This window comes from Labrus mixtus, chromosome 24, assembly GCF_963584025.1.
Source record: "Labrus mixtus chromosome 24, fLabMix1.1, whole genome shotgun sequence".
NCBI classification, from domain to species: Eukaryota; Metazoa; Chordata; class Actinopteri; order Labriformes; family Labridae; genus Labrus; species Labrus mixtus.
Genome location: NC_083635.1, coordinates 4,780,235 through 4,793,585, shown reverse-complemented (window position 1 = coordinate 4,793,585; position 13,351 = coordinate 4,780,235). Strand labels below are relative to the sequence as shown.

At 41.5% G+C, this 13,351-nt stretch overlaps 1 protein-coding gene across 11 annotated transcripts in view; it reads right to left on the bottom strand.

Annotated features, from left to right (window-relative positions):
• The window catches only part of tns1a (tensin 1a), an 84,577-nt gene that overhangs the window by 25,173 nt on the left and 46,053 nt on the right, over positions 1-13,351 (bottom strand). For all 11 annotated transcript variants that reach the window (XM_061033042.1, XM_061033046.1, XM_061033050.1 and 8 more), the window contains 12 exons: positions 10,632-10,681; positions 9,631-9,802; positions 9,339-9,389; positions 9,078-9,200; positions 8,556-8,620; positions 8,000-8,083; positions 5,158-5,270; positions 4,827-4,887; positions 4,659-4,734; positions 4,378-4,507; positions 3,568-3,633; positions 3,302-3,427 (listed from right to left, as the gene is read on the bottom strand). In XM_061033042.1, the coding sequence (XP_060889025.1) occupies positions 3,302-3,427; positions 3,568-3,633; positions 4,378-4,507; positions 4,659-4,734; positions 4,827-4,887; positions 5,158-5,270; positions 8,000-8,083; positions 8,556-8,620; positions 9,078-9,200; positions 9,339-9,389; positions 9,631-9,802; positions 10,632-10,681 (1,117 nt within the window). The remainder of the gene's footprint in view (positions 1-3,301; positions 3,428-3,567; positions 3,634-4,377; positions 4,508-4,658; positions 4,735-4,826; positions 4,888-5,157; positions 5,271-7,999; positions 8,084-8,555; positions 8,621-9,077; positions 9,201-9,338; positions 9,390-9,630; positions 9,803-10,631; positions 10,682-13,351) is intronic.

Sequence of the window (13,351 nt, the reverse complement as noted above, 5' to 3'; positions counted from 1 at the left end):
GTCAAGTTTAAATTCTGTCAGCTTTGAATATAAATGACTTTTTTCAATCAAATCCTAAACCTTCATGAGATCCACTTGATTTGCGATAAATATTGCATGGACCGTTTGGGGCAGCAGCTCACATCCCAGCATACAGTACGGGAGGCAAAGATGTACCCGGACTTTTTAGTTCCTCAAAAGGTAGATCCTTGGACTTAAGGTTCTGGTGGAAACATGGCTTTAATGTTTGAAATCATTACACTTTAACATCTGTAAGGTATCTGACAGGTTGATAAACATTTAAAGTTTTTTTTTTTTTTATAATTGCGCCTCCATTTTTTTTGCGTTCATTTGAGTGAAGTGTGTATAAATGATACATCTACGATCTATTTCCATGATTAAAAGTCGGAACAAAATGTCCCAAAAAAATGCAGACTTTGTGATAGTGCTGATGTTTTTTCAGTCAGAAATGTGTCATTTTTAGACGACAGATTGGGCTCATAACACTGCAGTTGTTGCTCTTTGGCTGCTCAGTGGCCCAAACGGTGGCCTTCTGACTTGTTTGACCTCCAGGGTCGACAGCTGCCACCACACAGCGGGGCTATTAGTGGAGCAAAGGGCGAGCCGATAAACACAAGGTGCGTCTACATACACATACTACCACATAAAAAACTGCAAAAGCAAACTTATAAACATACAAAAAGGTGACAGCCATGTGCGGGCTCTTTTGCAGCTCCATAAAGAGCAGGAATAGTGAGAAAGTCTAACCCAAACAGCTGGAAGAATACCTTTACACGTCCAAATATCTGTTTCCAATGAGCGCATGCATTGGTATGAAACACACACAACCCCTAAGCTTCCTAATCCCGCAGCCCCGTTTAATGACACCCATCCCTCGTTCAGTCCTCTCAGCGTGATCGCCAAGGTTGTGGGATTTAAAAATGGCGTCAGGATGAGCTCCCAGATGCATGCGGGCATCAACGCTCGAGGCCGAAACATTTATTTAACACTCGGAAAAATAAACAAGCGTGAAATCTCTAAATGATTCCTGATGAGTGATACGAGTGTAAAAATAGTCTATTCTGTCATGGTGTTATTAAGTGTTATGCATTTTTTAACTTCATTTTAGAAGCTTTAATGTGTTTGAAGATTAGTCTCATATTTCCATCTGATAATCCGAAATAATTAGTCAGAGGTGATGAGTCTAAAAATAACTTTTTTTGTGCCATGATTTAAATGCTTTTTCTACAGATGTGCTGTTTTTGCACCCTTAAAATAGAAGCAACACCTCCTTCTGTGTCTTATCTCCATCGCTTATAAAAAAAAGAGTTCTCAAGTCCAAGTGTAACAGCCAAAGCTGCAATTACACAAATGAATAAACTGGCCGAGAGGTTTTTTTCCTTTCTGCTGAGTGCTGAGAACCCCGCCGCCCATTCAATTAGGATCCAACTTGCAATCCTGGCGATTTCCCACTGACCTTCTTGCAACGCAGCAATTACGGCGACGCTCCTCCGGGGATGTTCATAAAAATGAAATGGGTTTTTGCGCAGCCGGTGAAAGAAGAAGAAAAACCCATATATAAAAGCAGAGGCTGTGTTACAATGGCTGCCAAGTGCTGACTCAGCTGAGGGTGAGAGCATCCTTCTGTTTGCGCGAGTCTGTCAGATTAACAGCTGTAATTATGAACGTCATCATCACTGTTAGGACACGATTAGGAAAGTCTACGGCAGGATGATTCATGATGCAATCAATGTCGGATGCTCAGTTTATTTAAGGGAATTATCTTGTGACGATTTGCTGTTAAGTCATCCTCCAAACTCGTGCATTTTTTAAAAAGATAAAAACACCAATATAAATGGATGTGTAGACGATTAAAAATGAACTTTTAGAGAGTGAGATGAGAATTTAAAGAAAGTCATGGTGAGAATGGAACCACATGTTCAAAGACGAACCTTTTCTTTGTGATGTCACTTTACTGAGGGTGGAAAAAGATGAATTTGTGAATTTGAATTCTCTATTTTAACAGATTCCTCTCAACATAACAGCAAAGTCTTTAAGTCAGTTATTGCACTGAGTGTGTTTGGAGTAGGGCTGTTGGGGCGCTGGTGACCTGGCGGCTGGTGTGCAAGTCCCATGTGCAGAGGCTTCAGAGTCCTTCGGGCGGGTGATCCGGGTTCGAGTCCGACCTGTTTTTCTCATTCATGTCTATGTGTGCAGAGGCAGGAGGGGGTACATGACACAAGGAGGTGGTGTCTCGGGTTACAACCCCCCCGGGGAGGGGGCAGCCAGTAGCAGGGCGACTGACGCCCCCCTATTTCTGCTGCGGCTATTTAAAGGCCTAATTGACAGGTCTGGTGGGGGGGTGGGGGAGGAGGAGGGGGGTGAGGTAGCTCAGAGATGTGGGTGAGGAGTGGAAAGACACGGACATAGCTTCTTTTAAGAAGAGTGCATCAAGCCACAGATTTAGACTATCAGTGGTGACTTAAGGAATATGATTTATGAATTAAGTGTGACTGAATTAAACAAGTATGTGAAAATCTATTAAAGCTCCTCGCAGGAGTTTTGAACTGGTCATGAAACAGACTGAAATGAATATCGATGCCTCTGTGTGACTTACACAAGAACTGGACAAGACCTTCGTTAGAGGTGATGTGCCACTTTGACCACAGGGGGCGCCAAAATCCACACAAAGCAAAGTTTCTCACAGGAGCTTTAAACTGACCGCAAAAGGGACACATCTCTCTCATCCAGGATTGGATGAAAAATGTGATAACACTTAATGCTGATAATGCTGCATTAAGTGTTCCCTTTAAGATGTATTTTTTAAAATAATTTAATAATATTACTTGACAAATTTGGGTCTGTGCAGAGGTTGAACATTGCAATAAGTACACCAATTATTTCGACTTGTGTTGTGAAGCTGGGAACTCTGCAACTAACTTCCTGTTTCCTCAACATGGTCGGTGTGATGAACATGTTGGTATTATGATTAAAGTCAAATACAAAAGCTTTCAAAATTAATATTTCCCCCTCAGATTCAGCTCATACAGATTTGTTTCAGACTAACATTTTTATTCCCCTAAACTCACTTTTTTCTGCATTTTCAAAGCTGCAGTCAAACAATGTGAGACTTTCCTTGCAGAGATAAACATTTCTGTATTCCTCTTGTAAAAGCTTTTAAGGGAAAAAAAATCACACAACTAAAGCAGCTTTACAAGATGAGGCAGCATGTAAAATCTGGGAGTTTCCATTAGCAGCTGTGGATGAGTGTAAACAACCAATCCATTAAACAGTGTGTGTGTGTGTGTTTATGTGGACATACCGTGCTCCCCGTCCACGGTGTCCTCACTGCGATGTTCAAAGTTCTCGTAGGAGTCCCAGCGGATCAGGTGGTCCTGGGTGTTGTAGTCCACAGAGACGCTCGGGCCGTTTTCGAGGTGGCTCAGGCCTGAGGAGCAGACACAGAATGTGTTCAGCTGTCACTAGTAGGGTGATATTTCACCCTAAATGTCCACACTTGATATCTATTCCACTTATATAATACACATTCTCCATTTGACCCTTTTTCTCCAAGGAAAAATGGATTACCTTTAATTTTTTCTGGTGCATATGAGAAAACAAACTCCACCTTCCCGTACTCTGGAAACCTGTCATCTGTAGAGACACGGAGAAGATTCAAGTTTGTTAAAATTAACAAGCTCACAAACACAATAATCAGGGTGAGATTCAGTGTGTTTTATCCTTCTTGGAGCCATACATTGAATCAAAAAACAAGTTCTTATATTTAATGTAGCAAAATCAGCATTTTTTCCAACAACATTTTTAGTTTGAAAAGACAAAAATCTAACCAGTGCATCTATTTGGAGTCATTTTTAGAATTAAAAACAGGCAAAAAATAATTGATAAATGATTTATTTATTTTTTGCCTGTTTTGAATCCTAAAAATTACTCCAAATAGATGCACTGGTTTGATAAATCAGACAATGTTTTTAAAAGAGATGATGACATTCTTTGTATTTTTTCTATTTAAATGTTCATTCTTAATTGTACCTAACCATTTAAGTTCATAGAAAGAGGATGCATTTTCTCACATCATTTTCCTGCAATTGACATGATCAAATTAAATGCTGAGCTGCCTCCACCACCAGGGGACAATGTTTGCTATAAAACAAAATACCAGGAGCTGAGTCTTCCTGCAGCAGAGTGTTAGATTTCATATCAGAAACTGATTCTCCCGCTGCGGTCTGCGTTCAAACAAACTCATCTTGCTCTGATTACATGTACTTTTCTGGACTCCTTTCTCGCTTCAACTCAACACCTCACAAACAAACATTTCCCTCAAATCACCGTCAGCTACACGTTTACTCACACACATAATCCCACAGAGCTCAGAGTTACCTTTGAAGGTCTCGTCCAGCTCGTTCTTCCCAAAAACCACGCCGAGGTCGTGGATGGCGCACGTGTGGAACTGCACCCTGAACACCACGTCTCTGGTCGGGTTTCTGAACCGCTTGTGATAACACTTCAGCTATGATGAGACAGAAAGAGAAGGAAGGAAAGGACAGAATTAGCTGTTTCATGGTTTAAAAGAAAGAACAATACTGCAAAAACATGAAGTACATAGTGTCAGGATGATCAAGAAATGGAACATTTAATGGAGTCTTTCATTGAGATCTCACCAAGATGTCTCCCTTGAGAAGCAGGCCGGGTTCGATGGTGATGCAGATGCTTGTGTTGCTGTCTCCTTGCACATTGCTGTTAAAAAAACAAAACAAAAATAAAGTCTACGACATCCAGCTAGGGTGTGTAGTGAATTGAATACAAACTAAAGTGAAGTGTTCCCGTACTATATTCCTGATGTGTAGACTGGCTGCATGGCCTGGTAGATCTTCAGGAAAGGACGGCAACCTGGAAGGAAAAGCAAGCAACATTGAAACATCGGCTCTTTTTTCTTTTATAGTGAAGACCCTGGGAGGAGACCCAGAGATCATTGGGGTGATTATACATCCCGTCTGGCCTGGGAACACCTCAGAATCCCACAGGAGGAGCTGGAAAACGTTGCTGGGGAGAGGGAAGTCTGGGTTGACTTACAGGGCTTGCTGCCACCGCGACCTGACCTCGGATAAGAGGACAAAAATTGACGGATGGGTGAATGGATTGGCAGACGTAGATACTCACCCCCTTTGGACTCAAAGTTGGGAATGCCGTGCATGATGACGTGGTGCAGGAACAGGGGCTTGTTGTTGATTTTGATGTGTCCGGAGAGAAGGCCATTGAAGTATTGCACATACCTGAGGAAAAAGGAAAGAGTTTTTATAGGTCATGAAGTTTTGTTTTCAACAACCAAGTCAAACCATCATTTCTTCTTTGAAAAGCATGTTATTTTTGCTTTATGGTAGGTAGGTAGGAATCCAAGCGTTAAGAGATGGACTGCTTTGGAACAAAGAGGGATAGCATGGATCAGTTTCTGGAAGTTGATGGATTAAAGAGCATTGGAACAAACAAACTGGGACTTATCAAATCCAGTTCTAAATAAAAAGGAAACCCTTCATCCATTGCAGAGAAATGTCAGAGTGAATCGGTGTGTACAGATACCAGTTGGGGGTCTGTTGAGTTAGCATGGTCTGGTTGTTAATGATGATAATAATGATGGTACCAAACACGACCTTGACCGTGGGGGTCGCAGCACGCAGACACCCCCTCCATGCTCTGCTGTCAGTGGCCAGATGGTTTAGACTCTTTTAATTCAATTAGGCCGAGCAGAGACGTGCTGAGAGCTCGTAGCTACAGTAGGTGTGTGATCTGACACCTAATCATGTTCTGTCTTCTATGGAGAATAATTAAAAGGTTTTGCATGAGGCTTTGGCCAATTCAGCTTACTGTACACATGCAAATTAATGGAATAAGACATCAGCCAATAGTAATGGGTAATGTCTTCCGCTAGAATACTAATTGTCTTCATGCCTCCTAATTGCCCTTAATGGTTTTACCACTGCGATCATATTTGCTGATCAGTTTCCCCTCTTTTAATGTCTATGTGTGTTTGTTTTTAATCGTTCATGTGACCCATGAAGCCAAAGATGAAGTTCTCAACCGGCAAAACATTCAAATCTTCAAATATAAAGTCATAAAAAGTCAAGATTGAAAGATATTTGGTACCATATTGGTTTCTTACTTGGAATATACCCAACTTACACACAGCTGCAAAACCTCAATATCACCACCACAAACTCCAGGTTTTCCTGGTAGATTTGAACCAAGAGTTTGCTTTATCCCTATGTAGATTTTATCCCAAGCATCCACCCAGCCAACACGTCCAATTGGGGCTTACATGGGCTTACCATGTAGGGTGGGCTTCAACTGGGCTCAGCAGAGTCTTTCTAGTGGGTTGATGTTGAGGCCCATATATAAAGTCAAGTTTTATGGAATACGGTTCATCCGTCAGAAAACTTTAGTATTAGATGGCTCTCAAATTGGCTACATCCAACCACTGCAGGCCCTGTATCAAACTTCATAAAATCATCTTGGCTCATCTATGAGGTTTCCCACGGAAGCTGAGGACTAATTTGGCCAGGTTCCAGTTGGGTATCCCATTGGGTCCCAACACATGCACTTTTGCTAGGATGTTGGAAAACATGCGCTTGCTCTTATCTTTATTTGGGCCCAAACTAAATGAAGATGCCTTAAATCAATGGGGAATAATGGACAAACTAAAACATCAACTTTCCCCCCAATAACCTGCTTTTCTTTTGATACTTTAAAGGCATTCAACCATTCACCCACTTCTGACCTTGTGGCCTGTAAGAGGCAGCCCATCCTCTCTATTTGTTCACTGAAGCATTCTAATAATTCACAAGCTGCATGATAATTACACTTAATTGATGCACATAACACCTCTAATCCAAACTTTTACAAGCTATTACAGAAGCAGCAGCAGCAGATTGTCTTCACCTCCTTCTCTTAATGTTAATGTCACACATTCCAGACCATAACACTGGCGGACTCCGGGGGCAGAGATAATTATATCCCAAGCAGGAAATAGCAGCGGGGCAGAGGGCAAGCCTATAGACCTGTTACAGAAGGGCTGGATGTCTAATTCACGCGGTTAAACGAAGTGCTGTTAAGTCCCTTGCTACTTCCTTTGTTTCTTCGTCTATTCCCTGTAACCTCATCCTTTCTGAGAAGTGGGATCCCTCTCTCCACAGGTGAAGAAGAGAGACGGTGAGGGGTCAAGCCTTTGAGCAGTTGACTGTCTAATAATGCAGAGGGAGTCTAATAATATGCTAGGAGAAGATTTATGACTACAGGAAGGCTTGCACTAAAGATACTCCCCTTAGAGGAAGCTGAAATCAAAATAAGAAATATTCCAAATGCTTCCAACCCTTTCCTGATTAGTTTGACCCATTCCGGTTTGGAATTTACCCTCATATTTTGCTCTCTATTTGTGGAAAGGACATTATTTCAAAACATGTAGTGCTAAAAGTGGAGAAGAATTAGAAGAGTATGCTCTGATATGCAAAGAAGACAGGAATGGACCGCCACCGAGCCCTGCAGCCTCCCCAGAGACATCAATGGAATCCCTCAAACAGACAAGATAGATCGCTGCTCTCCGTGCCATGACATTCTCGCACAATTATCCCAATTAAAACTAAACTGGAGATAATCAGAAGGAAAAATGTAAAGAATTTCCTTTGTACAGTCTCTTCCAAACCAAAAAGGAGGGATTGAGTTATGCCATAATACTGATCAATCAGTTTTCCCTGTTATTCAGTTCTTTAATTGGCCAATCACTGAACCCCGGTGATTGAGCAACCATGTATTAACCATTGCTAGGCAGGAAGTCTCTCAAGTATAAGATTAATAAAAGATGGGGCGCCAGATAGCCTTGCGCAAATGTTGCGCGCCCCATGTATGGAGGCTATAGTCCTCATTGAAGCGACCGTCGGTTCAAATCTGACCACGGCCCCTTTGCTTTATGTAAGCAGACTTTCTTCAAACAGGAAGTGAGGTAATAACTGACCTTCTTTGTGATGGCTGACCCACGGGGAGTGCTTTGTCCTCGTAGAATCTTCTCATGGCGAATCTGTCCAACGCCTGGTCAGCACTGTGTGGCACAACATTGGACAAGCAGTGTCACTATTAATATGTCCTCGGGTCTCTGCCTATATTTTGGAAGACGTGCAGGTTTTCCCCCCCCAAGTTTAAGATTCAGGAATACCCCCTGGTCTTCATCACTTACAAAGCAGCTTTAAATCCTCCTGGCTTCACCCCAGCTGTTAACATCTGGTTGCATTAAAAATTATGACATCTTTTGGAGGGGCTTCTTCTCACCAGAGCCAGAAAAATAAAGCAAGCCAGGATGTAGCGTTTTGTCATAATAATCACATCAGTGTTTAATTTTGAAGGCTACTCTAGTCCCAGACTTCAAGGCCTTACAGTAAGTGAGAAGTTCTCCTATCCTCACAAAACCCTGTGCATCAACAGCTTTCAGTCTTAGTTTCAACTCAGTACAGCTGCTGAAGTGTTAGGTGTGTGTGTGTGTGTGTGTGTGTGTGTGTGTGTGACATGTTGGATACCTTGCAGATATGTTGCTGTAGTGCATGTAAGCAGCCACCACCACCCCAGTGCGACCTCTGTTCCCCTGAAACACAGAAGCACAGACACCAAGACTCAAAGACATGCTGACTTCAGGTTTTTAAGACGTAAAATGTAGAAATTTTAAGAAACAGTCTTTGGTTCAATAAGGAGAGGAACAAGGAAATCCCCAAGTGATGATGGACTAGTCAGCACACTGCGTGAATTACATTTTTAAATCCCCTCAAAGCTGAAAACTTTAATAACGTAAACGTAACTTAAACCTTGGACAAATATAGAAAAAGAAAATGTAATACAGTGTGCAAGTAAATTTTATAAGAACCCCCCCCCCCCCCAAAAAAAACCCAACAACCCATAAACAAGTATGAAGTAGTATAGATACTATAGTCCCTTGAAATGACATAATCAAAGGGGATGTTGGCCTATATATACTTCACAAAGTACGGTTGATGCTTTAATTTTTCACTTTCTACAAACCGTTGCCAGGACCTCCGCTGCTTTACCTTGTTGTGCAGCACCACCACATTGCGTGGGTCTCCATTGAGCCACGTGTCGATGGCCTTGCACATGCTGCAGATCTTGTCCAGGGCCGGTGCATGGTGGTCCGGCCAGCCAAACTCAAGAACCTGAGTGGGATAAATATGATCAAAGGAGGAAAATAAAGGAAGATGCTGGTTCGTTTTGGTTTGATATTCTCTCAAAATCGAGGTCAGTTGATAGTTTTACAAATGTCTAAGATGATCCAACTGCTCAGGTGTTGATACCTTGGGGTTTAAGTTTGATAAGTCGCTCCTCCACTCGCTCAGGTTTAGCATCTGTCCATCACAAGGAGAATGAATATCAATACATTAAGCATGAATCGACATCAGAGTCAATAACACGTCTTCTCATGATCAATTCAGGGCATCAATCAAAGAGTTAAACATTTCTGGAATCGTTTGAAAAGCACAGGTCACAATCTCTCCAATTACACCAGCAAATGACAAAGTTGTGTAAACAGGTAGCACTAGAAAGGGATAAGAGTTGTACAGGACGTCCTCGGATGGCGGTGCTCACCAGATAGTGCTCGCCGTGTTTGGAGCGCAGCATCGTCGCCACCTCTTTGAGGTGAGTGATGTAGCTGCGCTCCTCGGCGGCGGCCGGGAAACACACGGAGATGATCCTCTCTGTGATGTAGACCAGGTCCACCTCATAGCTCTCCTCCATGGCCTGAACCACACTCTGACTCCTGAACAGGGAGGGGGAGAACATTATAGAAGGACTCCATGGAGAGTGGAGGCTTTGATCTTTTAAGCTTCAAAAAAAAAAAAAATAGCTCAGCCACTCAATCATCGGCTAAACATCAGAGCCGCTATTACGAGATACATTCTGTCCTAATTGCTTTTCTATTTTCAGCAATTATCTTGTAGTGAATCTGTTGTAAATATTTTTTTCCAGCTGCTGTGAGAACATTTCAAGAACTCTTGGGTCTCGCTTGGGGACGAACGTCAAGAGTTCATCCCAAACATCCACTTGATCAAATGTAAACTCCTGCAGCTCACGCTTATAGGTCTTGGAAAGGAAAAGATTTACAATCCTTTGCTGGCTGTTGATGTGACCTCTGGTGTTGTCATACAACCTCACAGCCAGCTGGTTCATTGGCCAATGAGTGTACATTAAAAGAAAGCCTTACATGTGAATCAACCTTTTAGAAAGAATGAGAAACAATGGAGAGGTGAAGTGATGACGTACATTCTTTGAGAAACAGTTTTACTCAAGGCAAACAATCTTTTTGATGTTCATCATTAAATATTCGAGATGGGGGATTACATTGGCTTGAAGGGATTTAGCACTTAAAAATGAAGCACAATCCATTTCCACCATGTTATTTCAAATCCTAGGACTCATGCTAACTTGTACTTCTGTTGACAACTCCTCAAAAGAGAAGAAACGAAGGTTCTGATTCATTTCATAGACATTGAACAGTCGGTCCTGTTTCTTGTTATGCTGATGATACGCGTTTGTTCATTTGTGTATCTCCATTTAGAATAAAACCAAATAATGATGGTGATTCTTACCTCGACTGCTTTCGCCTTATCTCCACACTCTTACAGGACCTTGTAGATCCCTAAGGAACACACATACACACAAAAACACACACCAGAGAGAGAGAGAGGGAGGGAGGGAGGGAGGGGAGACAATGATTTATTAGGAAACTCCATCTGGTGATGATGATGATGTTATTGAATTACAATCTGACAAACTATCAGAGCAAAGTCAGACTACAGAAGCAAAACTGAAACTGTCTTGGAGAAAAGAAAATATAAAGATAAAATAAAAGGGGGGAAACAAACAAAAGAAATGAAGGTAGTAGAGAAACCAGTAGTACAGCTGTAAGAAAAAAGTGACGATGAGGAGACGTAACAAGACTTACGACAAAGAAGGATATAGTAGGATGGAAAAGGAGAAAAAAAGATTGAAAGTAAAATAACACATTTAAAAAATATAAGAAACAAGACGACGAAGGCAGCATTAGAAAAAGTAAGAAAAACCCTAACCCTAAGAATAATGGAGAAAGGAAGCACAGCTAGTGAAAGGACAGCCATAGGGGATGGAGAAAAATAAAAAGAATAGGCTGTAACAGACGGATAATAAATATACAAGGAATAAGGAGATGAAAGAGGAGAAGGATTAAGAGAAAAAAAAGGAGAGGAGGAAGAAGTTAAGAAAAAGTCAAGAAGCATGGGAATAAAAAGACAAGTGCAGTAAGCAAATAAGAAAAGGAGAGGAAGAGGAAGAGGTGAAAACAAGTAGAAGAGGCAAAAAGGGCTAATAAAGAGAAGCAGAATAGAATGGAGAAGGAGACTGAGAAGAAAAGAAACCCAAAACACAACTGTATTCCAGGAGATAACCACCCTGAGTCAGGTTTTGTCAGGATTTCAGCACACACTTTAATTATCCTGTCCTGTAGTTGTTTTCTGTGCATAGAGTGGATGTCAGGCTGGTTTATTTTGACAGGACTGCAACGGGAAAATGTTACTAAATATGCTGTTCTGTCGAGGAATCGCTGCATAATAGATGCTGGAGTTGGCTCTTCCTCTTAGCGTTTTTCTGCCCAGGGGGGAACTTTATGTCTCTATGATTCAACGACAAAGCCACCCAAAAATACAGAACGACATTTGACAGCTTTATCTACACAGGCGTTTTCTATTTTTCCCCTCGAAAAGAGTCAGAAAGGTCTGTAATCATGGCGTGAGGGTAAACACACGGCCCAAATGCCTCCGTTATTCCTGCAGATAAAGCTAATCCCACCATAAAGAGCAAAAAAACGTGGAAGCATAATTCTCGATGATTTGACAGGAACCAGATGCTAGGCGGACAGCGGACGCTGGTTTGCAAAGTGAAACAGCCTGTTCACATGGGGCTGCGAGGGTGTTACGCAGCTACGTTTCACATCACAGGAACAATCTGTTGTCTTGTAGAAACACGGGTGCTCGAACGCCTCGTGAAAGCCAATGGAGCATGTAAAGTAGAGCCTAGCTGTCCATTTCAATGCACTTTTTATCACAGGAGAAGGTTAGCTTCCACAGCTTACGCATGGTTCTTTTTGGCATAACAAAGACAGAAATATTTCCTATTGAGCCAAAGCATAACATGGCTAACCACTCTTTGTCATAGAGCTCCAAACACAGTTTCAAAATCGTCAATGAGCAACAATTTGACGTGCAGCTTCATATTGTCAATGAAAGTATTTCTAGCCCTCACATTGACATCTCTGCAACCAGCCATAATTAGCAGTCTACTGATATGAGATTTTGAAGGTAGTAAACAAAAGAGTGGTTCTAATTGCTACAATTTAGCCAAAAACTGATGTCACTGTTGGCAATAAAAAAACTATGGAACACTGCTAACAATATATTTTCAGTAAAAACTATTAAGAAGCGAGAAAAATACAATCGCTTTTTGCATATTAATGTCATGTTTCATGGAAAATTAAGACAAAATGTCTGGAGTATTACCTCAATATATTTTGAGGTAATAGAGCTAAAGATGCTTCAAATGTGGGACTTTATTGCACACAAAATCGATACGCCATGGAGTCCATGTGATAAGATTAGAAGCTCCAGAACAGCTGCTAATTCAAATGAAGAGTTAAAAGCTTTTTTCCAACTAAAGATCACAGAAATCTTCATACAATGATTAAAAAAAACACCTATAAAAAGAGCAGTTGCAGCATCTTGGACTTCCTGTGTGGGTTTGTCCTACCTTGCTGAACGGGTGCCCAGTGCTCCACCTCCAGGATGAACGCAGGTGTGCAAAACGCCTTTGAATGGAGCTGCTCAGAGGCATTGTTGCCATCAACTGTAACTGTTTAGCCTCAAACTCAATCCAAGTAAAATTCTATGTTTCAGTTAATCAGAAACCACCATTGCTGTAATAGCAAGTGTAATCTCCATTTGCTAAAGAAGCTCAAGATCCTCATAGTAGAAATGATTGTAGAAGTTGAATTTTTTCTGCGTAAGTTAATGTCGATTATGCAATAAGGTATTTACATTAGTATTTTCCTTCTTCCCCTCTAGACTGTGTTCTCCTCATTCTCCTGCTTTCTTTCCTTTCTCCCCCTCATGCCCACTTTGTGTTCTCTGGAACAACTCCTCCTACGCTCTCATTATCTCTCATTATTACCAACTCTCCCTCCCTCCTGCTGCTTCTCTTGTCTTGACTCCTTTTTTTTTGTCCCAGGCCATATGTTTGTGTGCCGTATGGTTCCTGTGAGGACATAGAGTATTTTTATGCT